At 37.9% G+C, this 26,750-nt stretch overlaps 1 protein-coding gene across 9 annotated transcripts in view; it reads right to left on the reverse strand.

Moving 5' to 3' along the window:
• Window positions 1–1,915: 1,915 nt before the first annotated feature.
• THSD4 (thrombospondin type 1 domain containing 4) overlaps window positions 1,916–26,750 on the reverse strand; it is a 348,910-nt gene continuing 324,075 nt past the window's right edge. For all 9 annotated transcript variants that reach the window (XM_072870146.1, XM_072870150.1, XM_072870148.1 and 6 more), the window contains 5 exons: window positions 25,148–25,321; window positions 15,355–15,528; window positions 12,491–12,670; window positions 9,519–9,663; window positions 1,916–8,100 (listed from right to left, as the gene is read on the reverse strand). In XM_072870146.1, the coding sequence (XP_072726247.1) occupies window positions 7,958–8,100; window positions 9,519–9,663; window positions 12,491–12,670; window positions 15,355–15,528; window positions 25,148–25,321 (816 nt within the window). In that variant the 3' untranslated portion in view covers window positions 1,916–7,957. The remainder of the gene's footprint in view (window positions 8,101–9,518; window positions 9,664–12,490; window positions 12,671–15,354; window positions 15,529–25,147; window positions 25,322–26,750) is intronic.

The raw sequence follows: 26,750 nt of genomic DNA on the forward strand, positions 1-26,750 counted from the left end.
AGCTACATAAGACTGTTTGCATAAGAATATTCTGAACTGACAAAGTTTAAGATGGAAATAGAGTGTGGAGTCAGGCATTAAAGATGAGCGTTTTGCACTCAATTAATCAGTGCAGGGTTGCATACAGCTTATGTAACTTTGGCTCCAGCCCCTGTATTTACCTTTAGACAGGTCCACTCTTTGCACAAATCATGGGAAGTGGTGAACCCACTGTTTGCGGCCTGAAACGGGCGACATGGTAATATGACATCCTTCTCGTGCTACTCAGGCTTGAAAGCTCTGACAAATCACCACATGTATCATGACCACTCCACTTCTGAACAAAGACAAGGAAAAAGAAGTATTGCATCTGCTACCGGACTCCTAATTTTACACCGAAATTTTATTTTAAACATAAGGAACACATGGGAGAAGAACAAGGAATTTATTACCGTGTAATTTTATGGCTTAATAATTCAAGTTCTACTTTTTTTAAAAAAACCAAATTACTATTAAACACTTACAGACACAAACGCCGGCATGCGCGGAGCCCCGAGAGAGGGAAACAAGCGCTGCTTTCCCGCCCGCGGCGCCCCGTCCCGCAGCAGCGGGGCAGGAGGCGCAGGCCGGTCCCTCGCTCAGCCTGTCGGTGCGCAGGTCCAGTCCTGCTCCAGACCGCGGGGGGGAACCACGCTCTGCTTCACCGAGACCAGTACTCTCCGCGGCAACCCGCTTACAGTGCGCGGACCCGCGCTCCGGCTGCGCGCAGCACCGCCAGCGCCGCGGGACCCGCGGCAGGACCCTCCTCAGCGCGGGGCGGGGCCGCGCCCGCGACAGGAGGCTGGCGCCGCACAGCCGCGGTTTGAGCGCGAAAGGCACGAGGCGGCGCTTCGCGGCGGCAGCGCGTGCCTCACCCCCCCCTCCGCGCGCAGGCGCGAAGTGTCCCCGGCCGCACCAAGTGTATTTGGTCTTTCCCATACACATGGAATTACGGATTTTGGAATAAAATGCAAAACTCAAAATACCGGTAACTTCCACTTTTCTTGAACTGTGCAGAATTTCTCGTAACAGCAAAGATAAAAGGTGAAGTAACATCAAGTTAGCTCCAAAAACGTTTAGGTATTGTTTTTCTCCCTTGGAATTTCACTCATTTATAGTGAAATTATTACGAAATTTGTAATGAACTGCCTATAGTGCTGGTCTGGTTATGCCAGAGTGGGGAAGAAAAAGTACGATCCTTCATCAGCTAGCAGCAGAAATTCCACCTAGAGACTACATGTGCCTTCAGCACCCAGGATATTTGTTTTACAGCGTAAGACATGGTTTTATGGTATGGACACACTTCAGCTGCATCCACGCTTAGACTATTTAGCTGTTACATTGCTAATTTTTCACTGGTAAAGCACTAACTGAAAAACAGATGCAATTACAAAGAACTGCAAGATTCCAAAACTCAGAATGCCAGCTCAACCAAGGCCTCGCAGGCACTGCTGCGCCAGGGGGTCTATATCCCACTTCCTGAAAATACAAACCACTTCCTTTGCTGAGTCTATATGGGGAAGTGACAGAGCCTCATCCTGCAAATTGACAATACAGTTGAGAATATAGTGGGAGCAAAGCTGCATAGGAAATGAGCAGGCCCTGACAGACCACCAGGAAATGGCCGCCTTTCCCATGTAATATGCATGATTATCTTAGGGGTAGTCTACCAGGACATTGCTATCACTTCTGTAAGGCTGTAACACAGGTTATGCAGCCTTTTGCAACATGATTATATTTTACCCCCTCCAAAATCTGAGTAAGGATTCCCTTAGTGTGTTACACCCTTGTTGATACTTGTGCTTAATTCTCAAGAAACTCCAGAAGAACAAATCAACCAAATAAGAAATAAATCATCTCTCATAAATTCATCTTGAATTACTTTATTTTTCACAATAATAAAAAATAAATTAGTCATAAACAAAAATAGTGAACATTTTTTCATCAAAGAGAAAGTGTATACAATATGAAAAGGATGCTGTACAGTTCTGGTTCAGGTGCATTGCCATGGATACAGATTCCTGAACGAGTCAGAAAGCAATTTGCCTACACTCTCCCCCTTTAATTCACTCAAAGAACTGGCTAATCAGAAAGTTTAGAAAATTGTATTATGGATTTACAGTATGACATATATACAAAAATATATATGTAATACCTGTGCTATAAAATTCCCTAAAAAGCTGGGTTAGTATAATGAAAGAGCTGGACAAAATTTGAATGGTATATGTAAATAAATACATACTAGGTCCCTTTTAATAAAAAATCTGCCTATTCTAAATATTTGAAATATTTTGGTGCAGTGGCTTGTTCCATAGACACAGCTCAGAATTACATATTTCCCATAGACATCTTGTATTTACAAATAACAACAAAATAAGTTATAATAAAGTATATCCTTCTGCCAAAATCAATTACGAGGGTCAAGTAGACAATTTTATACATATTTAAAAAGTTAGGGTTTCTTTTGTCTCCAGTCCTTCCTGATCCTCTATGTAGAACCTGAGTGACTACAATGGGACTTCACAAGCTCATATGTACCCAACCCCTGCCAAGGCCACTGGTCTCAAGAGACCCAAACACAGCATGGACAGAATTTCAGGGCAAGCAGCGATGACAGACTGTTGCTGAAAGGTCAATGATTTCTCAAAATTAAGCTCCCCTCCTCTCCAGATATAGTGATAGTTATCTATAACCCATTATAGTAAATGAGGATATAGAAGATTGAGAACTCACATTCTTAAGAACTTCTGGTTGCTAAAAGCTGAGAAGCAAAGAGCTGAGTTCAGGTCTGGTGCGAGTTCTCTTAAATGGAATTTCCTCCCTTTCACCAGGTCTGAATTTCACCCACAGCATTGAGATATTATGACAAGTTCGCTTTAAAATATACTGAAAAGTCTTAGTGGATGATTTTTCATTTCTGATACAGAAATAATTATTTTACTCCATTTTCTAAAAAACAGCTAATGTATCCCCCACAAACATATTCTGTAAGCATAGGATTAAAGAAGTTTACTTTCAGCTTTCAAAATTCCATGTTTTGTGTTCCAATTACAGACATGCACATAAATTATCTGCCCAATACACAGAACAGCTCTTAAAGTCAGAGACACTAAGAGTAAGTCTCAAGAAAACCAGATAAACACACAGTTTTTCCTTTTGGAGTGTGAAGAGGTTAATTCTCTTTTTTTATGCAATAGATGTTAGATGTGAGAATGAAAGGGGCACTGCATCCTTCAATAGCTGTGCAATCACAGATTCATTGCACAGGAATTAATTCAGTAGGTACTTTAATACTATGCATTTAAAACTAGCCAACATGGACAAACGGACGGACGGACACGGACACACACACACACAAAATCACTGGACTGGCAGGAATATAGCTCTCTTAATAGCTGAGCTTATTTCTAACACAGATTCTTATCAACAAAAATGGCCAGTTCAGGATTTTCAGTAATTCTGGTAAAATTGAATATTGTCATCCAAAGGACAAAGGGACGGAGGTGAGATAAGAGAAAGAGGAGAACACTTGTGGGTGTAAAAGGGAGACAGGTCAGGATGAGGATGAAGAAAAGCAAAGCCCTGGAAAGCACATTTTTAGTGCTTATGGTGGTATAGATTATAAAGAGTGGAAGCAAAGTATTTCCTTCAGGAAGGCATAACCCCCCCTTTACTAGCCATAAGCTGTTTCCAGCACCTACCTCTGTAGTGGCCGCTGGCACCTTCTAGGACTCGGACATAAGCAAAGTAAGTAGAAAGGTCCTGGCAATACTGCTGTCCCATGTGGTCTTCTGTTCTACCAGTTTCATGTATTCGCTTGAGTCAGGGCTACACTGACCACTTTTATCAAGTCTATGAACAAGTAACCTAAAATACATCTTTGCATTAACATGTCATTAACTTAACATGCTCTGCAACACATTGTTTTTTTTCTGTATAAAAGGACCAAACTCTGAATGAACTGCACCATATTGTCATAAAAGTGGGATCTAACCAACAACATTAATGTTAAACACTGCTTTATTCATACAGAAAGTTCTGCATTTGCTGAAGTATTGGGGAAAAAAAGAAAATGGATGATGCGTGTAATGAGGAAGACACCAGTTCCCTGTGGAGGGATACTGAGGTAGTCCTGCATTGAGCCACTGGGCATATGCCACAGCTGGACTTCAAGGCTAGCAGGCTTGCAAGAACGCCCATGTCTCCTGCACTGCACTCCCCAGCCTACTAACAAGCCCTTCCCTCATTCAGAGCCCTGGGGACTGAAGGTCAGAGACACTAAAGGAAACACTAACTGTCTCATTGCTAGCCGAGTCAGACACAGGGTCATTCCCACAGGAGCAACCCTCATGCTTCCACACCATCTTCTTCAGTTTTCTCAGCTAGCAAGAGGAAGGGAGAACTCCCTGAATTCAGCGCTGCTAATAAGTGCTCTCAAACTTGGCATGCAATTGCTATACACAAGCAATTCTACCTACATATGCTTGCATCTGACATTGTGCAGGAGCTAGCAAACCCCGACGGACCCTTGATAACTTGATAAACAACTGCACTGGCAGTCCTCAATTGCAGAAGGAAAGTGCTTTGAGACACAGAGCCTGCTCTGGATTGAGCCAATTTTGGCCAGCTGCAGGTCTGCAAGACCTGAAAGCTGTATGCTGATTTTACCCCTATAAGCAGTTAGACTGCTCAGACTCTTTAAATCAATGATCTACAGCAGTCTTCCTACGCTTACTCCGGTCTTACTGGATTTTGTAAGGTAAAAATCTTTAAGGCAAGGAAGCATTATTTTCCACCATTCTGCAGGATTTTGATCAATGTTAAAATATCAGAAAAATAAATTAAAGCATTCAAACTCAGAAGCCTGCATCATTTCTTACTTATATTGGTTTTACACCTGCTCTAAGCCTACTGCATTCATTAAGGGCACCTCTGATTTACAGTGAAAGTAAAATCAGGCCCTCTGCAGGCATCACCCTAAATTGGTGCACTCTCTATTAAAACAAACACTTGCTATAGTCACAATTTCAAAAGTGCACTTTGTGTGATGGTGAAATCTTAGTGTAGCACTTACTTTGTGTAGATAACATTAGTACATCAAAGTGCTGAAAAGAAGAGTTCATTAGTTCATTTTGCAGGAACAACTATTTTGATTGTGCTGACACACGAGAAGAGATGATAAATGATTGAGTTCAGCAACATTCTGGCAGTTTCCTTATCATTAGCTGTTTAATTCGGTGAAACAATCTTTTTTGTTTTATCTGGTACACCTGAAAACTGTCCCTTTAAAAAAAAAAAGTACAATTTGTATAACCATAACTCACTGCATTCAATTCACAAAGCTGTATACCTTGGGCGTTAATACACGGTTATATTGCTATGTGTACATATATATTCTTTGATATTTAGCTCCCATGAACTCTGTTTACTTTAGTGGCAGCTTAATGGAGCCTACAAGATGATCGTCTGTGTAAAATAAACCAATGGCCATATATTCCAGAGCAAATTAATGTTTTATAAAAGACCAGGATTGCCTATGTGCTGAGTCGCTGACTGTCTCGCAGCCAAAAGTGTGTGCAAGCAGATTATTTTCTATGAACTGATTGCAAACCTGATTACCTCTGCCTTTCATTCGCCTTGTGGTTTTCAGAAAGCCTTTTTATGGAACAGGTATTTCCCTCAAGCTGACAGGATACACTTCCTTGGGACAAAAGAGACAACAGCAAAAATTATATACTGTATGTCAAGATTGCTGCAATGAGATATCCAGATGAAAATCTGTATTTACAAATATTGGATTCCAGAGTTGTTTATGCTGCACTTTCTCCATATCATTCCTTGGTCAAGAATCTAAGGAATATAATATGATCACAAATCTGTAAATGATCTTCATGGATAAATCTTCATAATACAAGGGAATAGGACTGTGAAAGATCCGTGAACTCAAATGAAAGGTTTTCTAATTAGCATTTCTGTTTCTAACAGCTTTATATCAATTAATTACAGTGAAAAAGCCCAAATCAAGGTGTACAGAAACAGCCAATGACATTATTGGTTTACAGTCACAAAGAGTAACTTCAAATTTTAGGGGAAACATGTCTTCATTTCACTTAGCCAAACAGCAGTAGTTCATCACATCTGAAATATATTTTTCATGAGTGAACGAATCAAAAGATCTAAGGTTTGTCTCAATCCAAGGCAGCTTTTAGACTACAGGAGTTCCACCTTCCTGTGGCTTCCAGCACACAAACTGATGTGGCTAGTACCACACCCAGCAACCTTTGCCTTCCAGTGCCCCATTCTCTCTTCTACATCCTCTCCACCAAAGCAGTAAGAAGAAAAGAATACACAATGAGGCTCAAACATGGCTCTTGATCAGTACCAGGAGACCTTAGTCACTGCTATATCACATCACTGGGAGTGACTTAACATAGATTATTAAAACTGTTTTTCAATTCAGACAACAGGCACCTTAGAAATAGATGCATAGCTGGGTATCACTAATTTACAAGCAATATGCTGTAATAAACAGCTGAATAAGCAGAGGTGTTTATTTTTTTCCTCAGCCTTATTTACCCATTTGAAACACCTCTCAGGTAAAGGCAAGAGAATGTGCAGATAATGCAAAAACTTTCATCTGCACTACATAGCACATTCTATTTGCTTTTAGCAAGTCCCAAGGCTGAGTACAGTAATTGCAGAAATGAAAAATCACCACCTAAATTCAGCTCTAAGTCTGGAGCCATTCTTGAGTAGTAGAAAAGGAATGATATGAATAGATCTGTGGGATGAAACATTGACTAAAAAAAGACAAGTGTGTTGTAATAACTGATCAAAACCTGAAGAATGTCAATAGCTAAGACCTCCTTTTTACAGATACTCAGCTACTACACTCATACTGCTGCCTGATACCAAGAGTAACAGACTACTATAAAGCACCGAGGCCTGCATCCTTTGGTGGTTGTTTCAGAAACTGGTGACATATCCAGACTAGGTCTGGACAAAGTACTTTGGTACGGTAGTTATTAAGCAATAGTGCAGAGACAAGACATTAGGCAAGATACCAGTTCACTGAAATAACTGCCCTACAGGAAAGAGACCTTGCCAATGGAAACAATCACTTTTTTTACACCAGCAAAGGCTCTTCACCTTTCTGGTAAATGTCTTACTGACAGCTGCAGTTGTTAAAGACTTAAAGGGCTAGACACTAGTGGCACTCTGGTAGGTAATGTATTTTAAAATCCGTACAAAATTAGAAAAGTGTAACTTCAGGAGTTTATGAATTAAATATAAAGGCACTTTTTGGCAGTCAAGTGTATATATATTTGCTGCCTGAGGACAGGAAGTTAGTTAAAAGTACAACTGAGAGAGCTTAACAGTGACTAATTTATTATGAATGGACTGAAGTAATTAAAAATATATGTTAGAGTGCTAAGAAACTGATGATAAATGGGTCTTCAAGGGTCTGGTTCTTTGTGAAGTAATTTTTCTCATGTGCATGTTTCATTGATTTAGTTGTCTAATTTAAGGCAGTCCAAAAATACCAAGTAAAAGTAAGCACTCAGAAAATAATGCAGCAGCTGTATCCATACTGGTCAAATATCTCCAGTAATTGCCTGTGATTGATTTAGTTTTCATTAATTTCACAATATTAAGTCTGGTATGTTCTTTAAATAATTATCTGATGAGCAGGTGCAAATAATAGTATCATTAAAAATTAATGCTTTTAAAAGATCATGGTTTTACAACAAGCATTTTAAAAAAGATAACTGCACAATAACTGTAACTGAAAGGGTGTGAGATTTAACCATAGTCTTGATGTACTCAGCAATATAAAAAACCATCTCTAAGAAGCTAAAACCTGCTGTAGTCAAAATAGTAACACTGTTCAAGCTCCATCTGAAGACTGACACTGCTGCTTTAAGTAGAAGAGTATTTGTTATCTACGTCCTAGAAACCCTGATTGTCTGTTTGCCACACGTGTACAGGATGCACAACAGGCTGTTTTGTAATAGGTGTAAACACAGAGCCGGGCCTGAACCACCACATTGCAATTGTAGTATTTATCTTTGCAGTTCTCATCTGTGGAGAAAAAGGAAGAGAGAAGAAACGGAAGAAAACAGTATTAGAGCAACAAATAACCAATCCCCTTTCTTTTTACCATGTAAAATCCCTTGGGCTTGTATTTAAACATTCATTGTCAGGTTAAAATAGGCTACCTATGCAAGTAAGTTAGATTATTCAAGATTCTCTACATTTAATATAAAGATACATAAAACCGTGGAAGAAATGTACCTATCCCCATTTATGTTGTGGGGGTTTTGGAGGGTTTTTGTTGCTGGGTTTTTTAAACACAAAATTTGTCTTTAATACAGATGATAGGAAGTTCTCTAGTATTCTTCACTTAGGTACCTGTCCACTTCATTTTTAGATTCACATGTACTAATCTCTTGTGGCAGTGTACAGATGGCACCAGAGCCTGCAAATGTTATTTTCAAGTACTGATGAATCTAAATACTGGAAAATAGTAAACCACCTCCCTCCTTACAAATATTATAAATTGTTTAAAATAACTAGATTAAAAAAGACAAAAGTTGGTGTTCTTAACATTCCCCTTTTTTCTAAGCTGTTAGGACGTGGTCTGTTCACATTTTGAAGTTTTCCTTAGAACCAACAGGGTTAGAAATACTTTTTAAGTGACAGCTAAGATTTTCATATGATCATGTATGTGATCACAGAAACTGAGGTGTTAAGAAAAAGACTGAATGACAAGACACTAATAGGAGGTGTAAAAATGAGCAATTCTGTACAAACCTGTTTTAAATAAAGAAATAACAACACAAAAATACAATTAAAATTTTTTAATAATATTGGTATACCAGGTTTTTTATATAGTTATCTTAAATTATGTTGAAGAGTAATTCTCAACTGAAAACTGTTGTAGAACATAAGTTAAAACTGTTTCTAAATACTTGCATCTCCCTTTCCCTAGTCATTCTCATTACTATTAAAATCAAATCTGTATGAGATGAATGACGAATTCCAGTGCCAAATTATGTGTATGTGTATATTTACTATATATAAAAGAAAATCGCTTAATTGCTCTTAATATCTTAGTTTAATGTTATTGGTTCTTATAGAACCTCCTACCAAATACAGTATACCATACATGATCCTTTTTTTGTTTTAAAGACTGCCAAGAGAAACCTTTGAGAATGCAAGGAGGCTGCATAGAAACACCCTGTATGTACCATTTTCACAGAAGCAGATTTCTCACATTCTCAGCAACTTTAAAAGTAAGCCAGTTTCTTACATGTTACAAGGAAAACGTTTTTAATCAGGAATGAAAACCTACTTTTACACCATAGAAAAGCGCTGTATTTTGCGTAAAAATAAAACCCTGAGCTTCATAAAGAAAATATACTCTAAAACCTCTGCAAGATTATTAAATATTTTCTCCACTAGATGGAGTTCCATAGTTAAAACAGAAGCTTCCTTACCTATTTCAGGGGTACAGTCTTGTGTGTTACATGGTTCTTTTTCTTCAGGTTTAAGCTGTGGATCACACTGAGTACTGGCTGTCATGTCATCTGATAGACAGCGTACCTCTCGAACCCGAAATCCTCCTTCACAGGATTTGGAACACTGAAACACAAAAGCTGAAGTTCATGAAGACCATATGAGATGTGCAAATACAGAAAGAAAAAAATGGGAACCTTGAAGCCAGACCCAGGTATCACCATAGCCTTTTATCAACTTCACCACTTCTGTTCTTTTTTGTTTTCTAACTATAAAGTCCTTAACATACACGTGCAATTTCATTAAAGGTTCAAAAACATTTTTGACCACAGGGGCAACAACTGGACAAGTAAACGTGGTAGACACTGCGTAATTGAAAGCACGCTAGAATATTTCCCTTTCTGAATTTATTAGTTACCTTCTTGCTTTTCTAATTAGTCTTGTTCTTCTCTGCTTATTTATATATATCTCCCAAATCTACTCTTTCCACAGTGTTCACATTTTTTACTTTAAGAACTTCCTGCACTGAACTTTACTACTTGTCTGCACTGCCCTCCACTGCCCTTTTGCCTCCATTTATATACAATCAGGACTAATTTTAATTGACTTTTTTTCTAGCTCTCAAGTATTTTTCACTTCTTGCAGCACAACAATTTTACTAAGCATTATAGGTTTCTTTGAATTTCTGAAGAAAATATTTCTGTGCTCCTTCAAAGTCTGTTATGAAGCCAGAGACTTTTGTACTCACTGGGCATGGTATTTTTAAAGCCAGTTATTACACATTTCTGCCCGTACTGAAGCAAATCCTCTGTTGACTTCAAGAATTTCGCCTGAGTGAGGTCTTTGAGATTTGGCTCACTGTCCAGTTTGACCTAAATGCTCACAAACTTAATTAAACCCGGGTCATTTATAATGATTAAAACCTTAATAGCCTCATACTAGTAAGAATGTTTTCTTTCTGACTTTTTTGGCATCATTATTTCTTTTCCTAACATGACAAAAATGACTTATCACTATCATAAAATCAGATATTGTAGCAAACTAACTAAAATAGTCTCAATAATATATTCTTAAATTGCTCTTTCATCTTTAAGTACAACCTTTCCCCACTTCAGAAAGACATAGCCCTGTGGCAACAGTAATAGAACACTTGCATTTTTTTATATAAATACTCTTGTTACCTGTCTGTATAGAATATTGTAATTATCCCACATCCAACAATAAGAACTTAGAGATCTTAAGCACTTAAAATGGAACCAAGACAGAATTTAGATGCTACATACAACACTCTACACACAAAACCCATCATTCTGTGTTAGCCAGCCATTTAATCTCCATGACTGAGAGGCCACGCCATTTATCCTAGGTCAGATAAAAAGTCTCCTGAAGATACGAACTGGACAGTTTCAAAACCTAGTACAGGGGATTTGAACCAGCTATTCTGCTCACAGCTAACCCCATAATCCTTTCTCTTCAGGTCTAACAATAAGAAATACCACATAATCTGTTGATAACAGTAACAATATCAGAAGGAGAATTGAAAAACACTTAAGAATGTGATCTTGTAAAACCTCAGCTAGCATATGTATTTGTTCCTACAGTGAAGATGTTCACAAAGGCTTAGACCTTTAAGGATTTTTAGACACCACTTCTTAGGAAGTAGGCACTTAAACAGTAACTAGGGATCTCTAAATACCTATTAGATTCTGAGCCTCAGCACCTTGTTTCTTCTGTGCCTGTCAAAGAGAGAATGTATTTTCACTTTCAGAAAGAATCTACCTGCTGCATTCTATAGATGCAGACAGCTGTATCTGTTGTGGCTACACACCTGCAGGTTCACATTTGAAAATGGGTTTGCTAAGGGGAAGTTATTTAATCTAAACTAACAGCTCAGTAAAGAATCCAAAGAATTTCCAGCAACATCGAAGAACATACTTTGATCTACATGGCTTTATTATGAGCCTAACTTGGATGTTGTTTTCAAACAAACATCTATACCTGCAATTAAGGAAGAAAAATCAGAATTCCTTTCATCTGATTTATTTTGTTAAAACCATTCCACCTTCTTTTCTGCTTTCTAGTGCTGCCAGTAGGCCAGTCAAATAATTGAGCATTTAGTAAAAGGGAAAACCAAAATAATTACCTTCTCTCATGTCATGTGGATGAGGTATTCCCAAAGGTTCCGGACTAAGGGAACTCAAACTGAAGGTATCTGAGGTGCTTCCACATTTCAGAGCTGTCATTCTGAATTTGATTTAAGGCTCAAGGAAGGGTGTAAGTTACTACACTAGATATGATGTCATCTAAGTAGTTTTCACACCATTTTTCATTCTAAGAAGACCTTCTGATTTTCATTTAGGAGAAAAATGTTGATTTTTTGTAAAAAAACAGTAAGTTTTGTCAGGTATAGGAAATGATGGAAAGATAAATGAAACCAAAGCATTTTGTGGCACTGGTGAATGTAGCTGGTCCACTTCCAGGGGAAACTGAAGATACATGAAGCTCTACAGTAAGTTTTCTCTCAGTAAAGTTCTAAGTATTACAGTGAAGAGTTTACAGTAAAATATTATGGTAAAACTGACTTTAAAAACTGAATACATCCCTCATGCTTTATTAAATGCTCCTTAATTTTAATGAAACTAGACGTCTGAAAAGAACTTAGTGCATAGTCTCATTAAGGGGCAAACGAACTTTATAAAACAGGAAGATTCTTGGAAGAAGAGATCAGCGATGAAAAGACAACTATGCAGTGTCTCCTTCTGGTCAAGATATTTCCTAACTTTCCTAAGCTCCACTGGGTACTAAAGAGTATGCTTTCTTTTTAGTATCATTCCTGTGCAAGATTATGTCAATTTCATGATCAATGGTTTTATCCAAATGGTGTTCCCTTTCAATATCTAAGGAAAAAGATGTATCAAACAAAACTAGATATAGAAAAGCATGATAGACTTACTGTGCTCCATTCTGTATGAAACCACTTAGATCCACATGGTTTGAGGTAGCAGGATTGCTGGCTGGGAGGTTTTTCCAAGTATGAACATTCATAGGGGTTCAAAACATCAAAATTACCTTCAGTTTTCCTAACACAAATGACTTCTCTCTGTTGAGTTCCACTGCCACATTCAGTAGAGCACTGTGTCAGAGAACAAAAAAAAATTGTGGAATTTGTTATTCTACTTATGTCCTTCAACTTGTTTCCAAAGTAGCATGTTTCTCCACATTATTGTTTCTGAAATAAAACAACACACACACATACACACACATATACTTGCATTTTAAATTAATATTCCAACAGGAAAATTTGTAAAGTTTTGCTTATTCCCTATTCTTGGATACATACCTAGACACATCCAAAATCCATTTCCTTACTTTTATATGTTCTTTCCTCAGTAAAATGAACTTTACTGTATCTTTCCTTCCATCACTGGCATATGTATGACTTGAAGAGAAAGGAAAAGGGTAAAGTATTCCTTGAGTTCCTATGGTAGGGTTTTTATCTCTCAGAACCAGAATAGTAGCCTAGATAAACCGTGGGTTATTATTATTATTTGTATGTAGTACTAACATAGTAGCCAGCAGTCCCAGTTAGGAACCAGGAGAAGAAAATGCTGAAGGATATACTAATGACTTAATTCATCAAGTGACTACTGACTGTAAGTGTCAGGTATTACATATTTAATTTTTAATCTTAAAAATGGTTACAGCGGTTAAAACTGTACTTCTGTGAATTTTTGTTCCACGTGGTACCACAGACTCAAAACATATTTCTAATTATTTTTATGCAGAAGACGACATATAACTGTATGTGTGCTTTTGGAGAAATCTAAAAGTGTAGTTTTACCTGCAGCTACAAAAAGAAACTGGTATTTATTTTTCTAATAAGATGAGAAGCGTAACTTACTTTCTCCATAAACAGTGTTACTGCTTCTTGCTGAAGCAGGATTGTATGCACTGCACTGAACTTTTGAGGGTTATAAGGTTAGAGCACAGTTTTGCAGCTTTACAAATCCCCACATTCTGTGTGGTTTTTCGAAAATGCCTTGATCTGCCAGGGTGTTCTTTTCATGTTTGCAAGTATCTATGTGATGCAGTGTTGGTTCCAGTTTTCAAAAGCAAATTTGACTCACATAGACTCGTACTGCCCATTTAAAGGTTAAATACACACACAATACTGTTCCTGGCACTTGTAAAAAGCATTTTAGAAGATGATTCCAGCAACATATTGGTTTCTACATTGCGTAAAAGACTCATTTTCAAAGGCTTTTTCTAGCCTAAACCAATCAAATGTTATTAAAAGTGGGGATTTTGTTTATATTTTGGGTGGAATTTATGATCCCTTTACCAGATACCCACAAAAACCTTGAGCTGAATGAAGAACCTTGAGATGAATGCACCCAAATGAATTCTACAGGAAATAACGTAACTGTACTTTCTTTAACATTGAACACCTCTGTCACTGCTCTCTTTTAATGGGTCCTCCTAAAGACAGTATCTTAACATTCAGCCTTAGCTCTAGTGGAGCATAATACAGAAGGTCATCCACCAGTGCTCCCTCCTGCTCTGGTCTACTGACTGCTTTCATTTTGGTATTTAGAAGTCAGGATTTGGCCAGTAGGATAGATGTTGTCAGACACTTCTTTCAGATAACATACAGCAAAGACTTTGTACCCTTGGTATGCATCAAACAATTCAATCTCATGCAAAGAAAGAAGGTGAATTAGGTTAAAAGAACAGAAAATTGTACAGGATGGAAACTTTCTTATTCAGAACAGAATGGGGAGAGTTAGGATGACCTTATAGAACGCTTCTCTCTGTGGTAGCAAGAATGGATACACGTTTCCTATTCACCTGCATGGAGTGGTGTAAGTAACAAGGCCCAGATTTTATCTGTTATTAGAACTGCAGCTAAGTATGTTTTAAACCTGAATTTGTGATTGCTCTTATACAATACAAATAATTATCACTTACACTTGAAAGCATTAGCATAGTAGTAGCCCTGTAATCTCCATCTCAGCTGTACCAGTTTAATTTCCAACTCCTTATCACCTGGAAGGATCTTGGAATCTGAAATGCAGTGAGTTAACAGCACAGCCAAGAGACTTCTCCCTAACAACTCGAAGTGCTGGTACCAGCAGTTCGAAAGGCTCTCTAGGCTATAAGAGAGCCTACACAAAGGGACATAAATGTCTGGGCACCAGCTGACAGCTTCTGAAATGCCTTTGTTTCTGACAGCAGGAATGTTTATTTAGAACGAGAAGGACTATTGAGATGTGACTCAAGGGAAGAATTTACCTTGAAGAAAGACTATCAGGATACAGGCCACTAACCAAATTTTGTTCTTTTCACCTATTATCACAAATATCAGCACAACAATACTGAAGCTAACTTTTGGGTTGAGCCATTGTTTTTTGTCTTATTTATCTTTTGGAAATTCCATATATATATAGATACCCCTGCAGGTATGCATGATCACAAAGGCTCTACTTTAAAAGGTGCAAATCTGTTGCTTTAGCATTCACCTGAATATGCTAAGCATCTGTTATCTTTCATTTTATAAATACACTGGGTCTGTAGATGAGAAATAAAAATGAAGGCACAGAGGAAGAGAACAACAAAATCTTATTTTCATCAAAGTAAAAAACCAGCAGGTGCTGAAAAGTATTTAACATCAACTCAGCAAAATACAGGAAAAAAATCCTAAATATTCCACAGAGATGTAGAAATACCTTATGGCACACATCTTCACTGCACAAAAATACATTTTTTAAATTAAAATACCATCAGAAAACAAATACATACGTTAGATATAGAGCTTACCTGTGTCCAGCTGCCAGCAAACCACTCCACTTTACCAGCACAGGGTCCATTATTACAGGGAGTTGTTTCAGAGGGTCTGTTATTGCCACAGCCTTCCAGAGGCAAACTGCTGACATGGTTCGTCATACAAACCACTGAACGCGTACGGACTCCGTCACCACATTCTGCAGAACACTGGGGAGCAAAAGACAGATTATGTTCACTAGTCCATCCTCCAGACTGCAAAAATGAAATGAGGAGAAGAAACAATCATGAAAAGTAAATGAATTTATGCAAGTTGATTATTATTACTTGTAATTCAACTGTAGCAAATCATCTTACAGTTTCATACTTTTGAATACACTACAAGTAGTACCTGTCCTTTACAGTCACAAATGAAAGAAATTGAAGGATTAGGGAAGAAATAAATATTTTTTTAATAGCTTTTTATTAGCTTTCTTACTTTTCCTTCCTTCTTCCTGTCTGTAAATTCTTTCAGTTTTCATTCTATTCATCTCTTTGCATACCAATTAATAGATCTGAGAAGGGATAATTTCAATAAGTTGCTTTTCAGACAGCAGTCATATTTCAGCCTTTGAATTGTTCTGTGAGTTTCTCCTCCAACCATTCAAGCTGTTAGCCAGGTGAAGTCTTACACTGGTTAAAAGGACCAGGCTAGGAAGACTCTGAGGGCTGTGGCACTGGTAGTAAAATGACTGTATAGTGCATCCTGGAACTTTTCCATATAACGAGTTGACAGAGTATGACAGCACAATAAAGTAGAAAAATATGAAATTTTTTGATAGGTGGTTTCAAAAGATTCAGGTAAATCCTCAGCAAATAACTGTAACTACCACTAATTATTGCCCAATCTGTTTCAACTGTAAGTTGTTAATTAGTTTTAGCAGAAGAGGCGGCCATAGAAGTATATGAACATTCAATGTTGCTTTCTAATGATATGACTTCCCAGTAACTAACCTTCACCATTCTCAACTTTTCACTGCTAAATTCTGAAAGCTCTTCATAGTGATATGCAGATTTTTATGTCACATATTCAGAGATAGTATGCATGTCATCCATAAATCATGCAGATAAATTCCATTTATGCCCTTACAGTTTCGTCATTCATCTACTTCAGTGGGAAGGTCTCTGATACGCCACTGTTCTGGGCAGCATCAAACTACTGACATTTAAAAAACAGAAACATGCCAGGGACATAATCAATTCTTGTGTTAGACTTTTTTTGTTGCTAATTCTTTCTTAATCTTCCCTTTCTTTCTTTTAAAATGCATTTGGCATTTCATGTCTAGACCATTAAAATAAAGAAAAACCCATGTGAAGCTCACTGAAAGATATATATATATACTTGAATTTAAACAATCACAAACAATTACATTACACATGCAAAGAAAACCACAAATAAGTATGTAGTATATGGGAGAAAAAGATGCATTTGATTGACATTTCAGATTTTATTTTTAACATACAATGTAATTAGTTCAGAGAAACTGTGTATTACTTCCACAATGAACAGTACATTCCTTGTGAATTAATGTAACTCTGTATTGGAACTTTTTTTTACATTTTATTGAATAAAAGTAAGAATGATTCAAAGAACTGGTAATGAGACTCAGAGTGGACCACTAGCTTGATTTGGCTCCCATCACTAATAACGTAGGGGTTCACATCCAGTAGTTCAACTACAGAACAGCAGATGCCATGACAGCACCACTGTTAATAACAGGATTAACCAAGACAGTCATTCATCTTCTCAAGAGAGAGACCAGTAACTGAATGTACAATTGGTTGCAAACTACTCCTTACTCACTCGCACTGAAGAATACTGGTTATTTGTGTGAAACATAGTCATGTTATATTTATTCCACAGATACGGAATAGAAAAACATTTTTCCTATCAGCAAGTTGGTTTCTTTCACAAGATGTTCAAATAGAAGGGCAAAGCTTTACTGAAATGGAATCCCTAGAAAACGAAAAAAGTGATTCAACTTTTTACACGTCATTTTTTTAACAAACAAAACACAATTTTGGAATAACTAGAAATTCAGAATTCAAAGAGATGGTTATGTACTCCACAGGAATAGGAAAAAATTGCTCACAGTTTGGAATGGTTTCTTCCTCGATCTGCATGATCAAATAATTAAGCTTCTCCTAAATGATGCCTATAAGTAACATAACGAGCCTTTTCTTGTTGGTGGTACACAACAAACTTTTCCACTTTCACAAAGATATGTAAAATATACTTACCTCCTCAGCAAACCAGATTTGATGGCTAAGGAGGTCTTTTCAAAGTAAACTGGCAAAATCTTGAAAATACAATAAGGATGTAAATTGTGCTAGTAGTGAACATTTTCCTGTTTCTGTAAACTAAAACTAAACTAAACCCATTTCAAACAGTCCACTCAAGTAAACTGACTGCTTAAATGAGCCCCATAAAATGGCTACCTTTCAAACCCACTGTACAGAAATAAATTTTGTGGCTGTTCATATTTTATCCTCAGCAAGTATGTTCAAGTACATTATGCGTAGAGAACTATGCATATACACTGCAAATACTTTTCTTATTTCTAAGTAATTTTCATTTGACAATCTAATTTGCTTTTCTGCTTTGCAAACCAGAGCTGGGAACAAGTTTAGTCTATAAAGTCATCCAGAAAATCTCTATAGTCTTAAGTTTTAAATGATTATGCATGAACTAGGCTTACATATCAAATAACAAAGGAAATACCAAATGGGAAGGTATAGGGTTGTCCCACCCTCTGCTGCAAGATTTTACTACAGATTAACTACCCTCAAAGGATTTACAAAGCAAACTTAAACCTGAATGTTCCTGCATTAAGTATTTGGTTTTTCTTTTTTTTTCTTCCTTTCAGTAAAAATCTTCCATGTGAAAGCTATGATTTCCAAAGCCCAAGGCACGGAGCAGGGAGTGTTTGGATAATGAATCCTCTCCCTTTGGCTTCACAGTTGACACACCCACTATTTCAATTTTCTGCCATTGATTTGTTGCATTAATACATAGTAACTGCCATAACCTCACATTGTATGACATGAGGAAGGTTCACAAGCTGCAACTTCTATGTTCTGGTCCTATTATTAAAGATATTTTGTTTCACTGTCTTGTTTTAATTGGCAGAAATTCCTCAGAAACCTTATCCTGTGGAACACCCTCCCTAGTTTTAAGGAGTCTGCCATTTCTCCTCTTCCTGAGGTTCTTCCCTCATGAGTTTAGTTTCAGAACCTTTCCATTCCCATTAAAAACTAAAAATACACCCCCTGCCCCCAATCCAGTGCTCTGATAGTTGTCAGAAAACAACTGTAACAGCAGTCCAGGAAAATAAGGCTAGTTCCTGCAAACTTGGAAAACTGCAAGTGGAAGCCTGAATTTTTGTCACAGCCACAGGGCATGGTAGAGGAAAAAAAAACCTTCAACAGTGCCAGTTCCCTTTCACTAATGTGCCAGCCTTACTCATTACCCTCAACTGGGGCAACAGACCACAAGAAAGAGGCAGCAGGAAATCTACCAGAACTCAAGAGTCCTTTCACCCAGCTCTCCGCGTCGCTGCTAGCCTTCATTAAATTTTTAAATAACAACCAATTGAGTTCCAGTAAAACGTCCCCATTTGTGCAGGACTTCTGTCTACCACACTTTAACTTTCATCATCTTAATTATTCCCCACAAGATAGTAAGGTTTTTTATGAATCATCCTCCTGATGTTACACCACTGCAAAAAATAAAAATGAAGATCTATGTTTGAAATACATTTATGAAACTCCTTAGCATTATTTGACCTACTCTGAGAAAATCCCTTTCAGAAGGGATTTGAGAATGATTATGTAACCTTTGTTTTCCCAATAATAAACTAAGATTTGTATTTCAGAAGCTCACTTCTGCTGCAGTTCCAAGACTGGGGGCAGACTTTCAAAGGACATAAAACTGTTGAGAGCAGCCTTGATTTCTTAAAAAAAAAACCAACGGGGGGGAGGGAGGGGGTGTCAGAAATATCCCTATGTACTGCCAACACTTTCTGATATCTGGATTTAAATTATTTCCCTTTAGAGTGCATCTATGCATACAGTAGGTGCTGGATTAGAAGCCAAACCGTCCCTGTATTTAGTCTAGCTGATCCATGGTATCCTTCCAAAGTATCAAAGGTTTTGAAATATGGTCTTGGAATTTTTGGACACACCAGCTGGATCATGATTGCTTCTACATATGCACTGTTACTTTCTTTATATGTAGTTGGTAACACTGTTGGTACTTAGCTATTACTAATGCTTTCTGAAGTAACTAACATTAGGGAACAGACTTCTTCACTACTCTGGCTCATACAGTATCACTTGCCTTGCGAGCTGCAAGGACTTCTCAAGGCCTGAGTGCACCAATATGCCTTACTGGCCCTGACCAGCCTCCCCTGGGGCCTCCACCCACACGCCTGCCCATGGCCCAGGGTCTCCCATTTAACCTCAGCCCTGGTCCATCAGTCCCTGCCTGAGCTTTACCAGAGATGTGCCTGTCCCCAGCCACAGCCTGGGCACGGGCCTCATTGAGCCCTCACCCTTGGACTCACTTCCCAGCTTGACCTTGACCCTGCCTCATTACCACGGACCTACCCCAGGATCACTGGGCTGTGTGCAACCCTGGTTACTGTCACTGGACCTGAGCTGTGGATTGATTTCCCAGCTTGACCTTGGACCTGCCTCATCACCATGACCTTGCCTGATAATCTGGACTCTCATTTGCCCCTGCCTGCCACCTATGAGCCTGCCCTGCTGACCTAACTGGGATACTGTGGGCCCTAGCTGGCAAGGCTCCTCCCTGCCATGCAGACTTTTGTATGCTAATTTTCATTTAAAGCAGCTGAATTGTGGCAAAGAGAGATCAGCTCTAGAAAAGAAAACAGAAATCTCTGTAGGTCTTGGCCACCCTTCTATGAATGTCTCCTTCAAAACTCTCCTGGCTATATGTTTCATTGCAAATCATGAAGTGAGTTACATATTTATACATGAAGAATGCAAAACTTCTATTTCCATATGATTCCCACATGAAATCAACGGAAAGGGGTATTTTATCTTGTTTTCATTTTATACTGAAAACAAATAAACAGTGATAACCAAAAATAATGAAATGCCTGCACAAGCTCCATGGTGGGCCCTTTTCCTTTGGTTTTTTTTCAGGATCCAAGAGATTTTACGTGAGCTATCCAGATTTAAATAAAAAACAGTGAAAGAAGAGTGTGAGCTACAATATTCATTGGTGGTTCCACATTTGACTGGTCAACAAACCCACTTGTACCTGTTAGGTAATGCTTCAGGATTGTGAGGAATAAAGCGTTGATTTTTACGAAGCATACTACAGTTCTCTAATGGAAGATATTACAGAAGCATTGCTGTTACTCCTTTTAATGAAGAGTGAAATCCAGAGCAAGCATTTGATCTGTTTTGATTTTGTTCCCTGATGTGCAGCATTTTTTCTTTCTTCCCAAGATATTATTTTGGCCTCAGAATCTCATTAACATCTAAGAATTGTTTGTATTTTGGCTTCTTTTCTAAGTATGCTCTAAACATAAAATGAGAAACAAATGAACAGAGGAGATGGCCATGAGGAATAAACAAAAATGCAAGAGGGGAATGCTCCAGTTAGCTGGAAGGAAACACTAGTGAGTCTCCCATTGCTGTAAATCAGGAGAACGCAGTTTCCTGCTTCTGACCCATAAGAGAAGTAAACTTTCCAGCAATTAGAGCTGTCAAAGAATCAGTCATGTGAAATGTTTGCAAGAATCTCATCTGCTCCCTTCAATCCAATTTTGTTGCTAAGTTCAGTAAGGTTCACCAGCTTTACTCTACTATTAATGGATGCAGTTTTGTGGAGCATTGCTTTTTAATACAGTATGACATCTTAAGAGAATTATGAGACAGGAAGCCGTCTTTCTATAAATGGATGTAAAAATATCACAAAAGTTTGTCTAGACTCTCTATAATCAAAAGGGGATAAAGATCATGTAGAAGACAAAGCCACGAAACTTAAGTTAATTCTCTTATTTATACTTAAGATAGAGCAATAAATGTAAAGACAGGAACATACAAAGGAAGATGAGTCTCACTTTGCTGTTAGAGACTTTTAACCTGTAATCTTTCCCACCGAAATGAGTAAAAATTTCTGTTTCTCTCAAGATTGAGCCTGGGGGATATCAGAATATGGTGTTTAGATCTACTTCAAAGACAAATAACAGAGCATATACTTTTCAGAAAAAAGCGCTTGTTTCTTAAGGATGAATTGCCTGCCTTCCTTCCTTCCTTCCTTCCTCCCTCCCTCCTTCCTTCCCTCCCTCCTCCCTCCCTCCTTCCCTTCCTCCTCCCTCCCTCCTTCCTTCCTTCCTTCATTCTTTCACATGTTCCACCAGTGTGCACATGGTAGCCATACAACTCATAAGCTTTGCAGGTAAAAGTGTGTGTGTAAAATACATACAATGGATTCTGATACCTGTTTATCAAAATAACTCAAATCAAGAACTGTATTGTTTTAGAAACGTGGAGGGTTTTTTAATTACTTAGGATTAATTATATGTATAAAGAATCAGCCTGCGCAGAAACTGAATCCAAGAAGGTCAATGCCGTGGAGGGAAACAGGTGGGCCATAAAATACATAAATATATGTTGTGCAAAAACAAGATGGGAGAACATGGCGAGAAGGCAGCCAAGTGTTATTTACGGAGTAAAGCTACATACAGCCCAGCCTGGGAAGGAGACACAACTCCTACACACAACTCTGTATGTCCTCTGCAGGTTTTTAAGTGCACATATGTCGTATTGCAGAAGTTACACTTAGGGAAATTTAATGATATAATCTTCCAATTCAGAACCACAGAAACTGTTAATGAAAACAAAGGCAACTAGCATGATTTTGCATCAATTAAAACTTTGCAAGGTTTCAGTAAAATAAGAAAACCCAGAATCTTTCCACCGATCCTAAATTAGATCCTGTCCTTTTCTTAAAACTCAGCTCTATTAATCTCTTTCTCTCCCTGTGTTAACGAATACCCTTGTCAAATTCTGCACAAATATATATCACAGTTATCAAATCCTGAAATTTAATATCTGTTGGCAGCAAAGACAATTGTAATTTTTATGTTACTGTGCTTTTTCTTGATGTTTCGCTAATTAACCAAGGCTGTATTGTAATGCCCCATGCATCACATAAATCTGAACATGGAAGTTTGATACATCCCCTGCTGAAAGAGAAGGTATGTGCCTAACCAATCTCTGACAGGCCTCTGGAAATCTCTACTTGCTGCATGTGCAACAGTACACATTAAGTGTTTGCAAAATGGGTTCAGAAAAGTACAGGTCAGGCCTTCTCTTACGGCTGTAACCAAGTTTGAACTCAACCATTTCAAAGTTCCAACGTTCTCAAAAGTTATGATAAGTTCTTTTACCTCTTATTTCTAGCCACGGCTGAAATGTCAAAATACAATGGGAAAGACTGTTCTGTGGTATTTCCAGCTGGGACTTGAAGTAGGCATGTAATAAATCTCACAAAGAAGGTCTGTTCTTGTGAGATTTCCACCACAGTTTTGCGGACTCAAGAGGTTTGAACAAGCTTTCTTTAAGCATTTGAACTTTTGGCTGCTTATCTGAACCATTTGTGGCTGCCCATCGCTGATCTATGCTTATTGCTGAAGTGTGGCTTGGCTTAAAGTATTTTTTAAAGAATTGTTGGGGAAATTACACATGCAAAGTCCATACACCTGGGAATGCCCATTTCCATTCCATGACAGAATTCTCCTCTTGTCTTTCAATAGAAGCACACTCCTCTACAAAGAAAGAGAGACTTCTGATCCCAAAACACAGCCGTTGAAAGGCACAATACAAAAGCTCATGGACAAAGGCCTGACGTTGCAAAGCTATTGGCTACTCCTATATTCCACTGACTTCCACTGCAATCACTGCCACTAAATGTCTCTGAACATTCGAGTTATAAGGTATGCGTGAACCTTAGAAGATTCTGCGCATTCTGCCTGAATCTACGTTTTTCCTGAACTAAGCTGTTCCTTCCATTCTGTTTGTGAATCAAACTCCAAACCCAGTGCTGGCAGAACTGATGGTGAATAATGCCAACTACAGTAGCAAGCATTTGGAAGAAATTCATTTGTACACTTATATAAGCTGAGAAGTTGACAAAATCCATTCTTTACTCTCTGACCCTAAAATGTTTGTGGTAAGAAAAAACTCCAACATTTTCCACATTACCTGCTTCACTTTTATGTCTCATTTAATACATATAAATAAGCATAATAACATTCTATAGTCATAACGTTCAGCTACAAAAACTACTTTTAATTCTGCAGAGGACAAAATATCAATGTAGAATAACGAACAAAACATTGATGCTAGAGTCTTCATTGGAATGTATGTGCTTTACGTGGTGGAACTGCACTAGCTGATAGTAGCTGGGCCAGCTTTATCAAGAAAGATGTCTTTGAGGGCAGAATGCATTTTTCTCTCTTACTTGTAAAATATCATTTTAATAGCACTGTACAAGAAACAGCTCTACAAGCTAAAAAAAGCCACAAACGGCACTGCCACTTCCCCTACAGCAAAAACTTTGCCATTTGCACTAATACCTATACTTCACCTGGTAACTTTCTGTCCATGCTATGCAAGAGTGTACACTGAGTGAATGGAAAAAAAAAGTTCAAATGACAACAACAAAGATTTATTAGTGTATAATTTTTTTTTCTTTATAAAATCTATTTGAGTTGTCTGGAGGCTGAAAATTTTGCAGGCCTTTAATTGTAGCAAAAGTCTGATCAGCCTTTTTAAAATTATGTGACATACCAGGTACCTGTCCTATTTGTGAAGTTGCTCCTCCTTCTCTGCATCTAAAACGTGTGGAAAATCTTCTGAGTGTCCAAACTAATGCATAACCTATAAGCCAGACATTCCTAGCTTTCAGAGATACTACCACAAAATGATCTAAATAATGAATCCATTAAGTTATTAATACAGCTTCAATGATAAATTATATTATTTGCCTGCCAAAACAACCAGTTGAAGAAAAGGGAGATGCAATCAGGATTCTACAGACTGAAGGCTCAACTTGTCTACAGATGAAATTGATATGCAAGCATCCACAAGAGGGATCAAAATACCAGGCTTTTCTTAGCCCATGTTTGTAAGCCTTCTAATGAAAGCATATAAATATCACTACTGAACAACAACTCTGAGCCCAATCATGAAACAAGGTAAATCACCACTGTTTTTATTGCTTTCATGCAGAGAATCTGACTCATTGGAATAAAAAAATACATCCATGTTCACAAAGTACAAAAGCCTGAATCAACCTTGCATGAGTTTATGAAGTTATTCCCTTCTTTTCACAGCTATAGGACAATTGTTTTATGGCTACTTAAACCCAGACATCAGGCCTCAAACTTTCATCCCTTCAAAAAACAGTAGGGAAACTTTTAGAGTCTGAATCGTGAGACGCAAGGCAGAATAATAAATCTCATCACACTGAATATTTTGGGAAGTTCAGACACAGAGCCAATTCTAAACCCATATGTTTGGCCATGTACCCACATGCTTGCCCCTTCTATACATTCTTGTATCTAACACAAACTCAAGATGCCCTTGGGATCATTATTTTTTTGTTTGCTCTTTCCTGTTTAACAGATCAAGGATAAACCTGGAAAATAAGATCACTCCTTTTATGGCTGTACAGATGTATATTTTTTAATTCTGATGCACCTAAGTTTAGGAGATTTGGCAGCATAAAGATAATAAGAAGCCTTACCCTGTCACTCCATTCTGTAAGGAACCAGCTCTTAGCACAGGGACCCATGTCACAGTTCTCAATATCATTTGGCCGCAGCTTCATGTTACATTCCTCATCATCAACAATGTCTCCAAGGTTGCTGACACATTTCACATCTCGGGTCCTCTGCCCCACTCCACAAGGCACTGAACACTGTAACAAAAGGGAGGTTGCATCAGGACTCCATGCAGGAACTGCAGTGGTTTATCAGGGAGCTGGGAATGTACAGCTCATTCACTCCTGCTAAGACATCCACAGAAGCTATAGAAGTACTCTAGATTGCTAGGAATAGGGAATAAAATGCATTAGTAGTTTTAAATCCTATTCTCAGCGTGTATTATTCTACAGTATACTATGCAGATATATTTGGAAAACATAAAATTAAACCCTATCTTCAACAGAGCATGCTGGGCCTTATCAAAATGAACTGCTGGTATTTCAATAGCAGGCTGACATATTCTGCATAATTTTGATCTTGACCTATAAGCAGATACGAAGCAAGAGAAATGCAAAGAAACACAACTTCTGAATGCCTCTTACAAGTAAAGGCTGCCTTCTCCCGCTCTCTTTTCTTCAACCTCATAGAATACTGACAGCTATTGATATCTCTGCCTGATGATGTGAAGCATCCAGATCATGAAGCAAGACGGGAACATAATTTTCTGCTGTGTACGCATGAAATGTTTTGATGAGTCCTGTAAACACTCTAGAATTAAAGGGGAAAACCTCCGGGAATTTGAAGATTAAAGACTGCAGTACCTGCACAGAATGGTACCTAGCAGAGCTTCCAAAGGCAGCCTCATTGTTTTTTCCTTGCTTTCAAATGCTTAATCATGTCTACTATATTTACATGTCAATTTTATTTATCATGTAAAATGCATTCCCTACAGCAAGATATGTCACAGACTTCATCTTCAGACTGCAGCTATTTCTTCAACTGTTCACTCTAGAATACTGGCCAAAACCCAAACTAGATGTGTGAGGTCATTACACAGCAAAATACTAATAAAAACAAATACCCCATTCCTTATGTCATAAAGGGGGCGATTTGTCCCCCCTCTTGGAGTCTAGTCTGCTGACTCCAAACCTGAAATTACCACAATGCCATTTTTTCTAATCAGATTTAGATCAAAGTTCTTGACATTTGTATGGCAGAAAATATGGTAAGCATAATAAAATCTTAAAATGGGATTAATTTTAAGATCACAGACCTGCCTCCAAATTGAAAACCTAACTGTACTTCAGTAAGCACAAACACAAATAAATGTTCTACAGAAACCAGTTTGCAAACTCAATTGCTCCTTTCTTTATGATGGATCTTCCTCATGCCAAGAACTTTAATTTTACTTCCATGAGAAAATTAATCACAGAATTTTATTGGAATTACACTTATATTCAACCAGCTACAATTTCTAAAGCATTTGTTTAGCTTGATTCACCATATGCAGTAAATCTCTAAAGGCTTTGTACACTGAAATACTTCTCAAAATGCAACACCACACAAAACCAGCTCCCCTTTCTCATGATCAACACAATAACATGATCAAAACTTTACCTTTAATATCAATTTTACTGCCCTTTA

Source organism: Ciconia boyciana, chromosome 8, assembly GCF_034638445.1.
Source record: "Ciconia boyciana chromosome 8, ASM3463844v1, whole genome shotgun sequence".
In the NCBI taxonomy this organism is placed as follows: Eukaryota; Metazoa; Chordata; class Aves; order Ciconiiformes; family Ciconiidae; genus Ciconia; species Ciconia boyciana.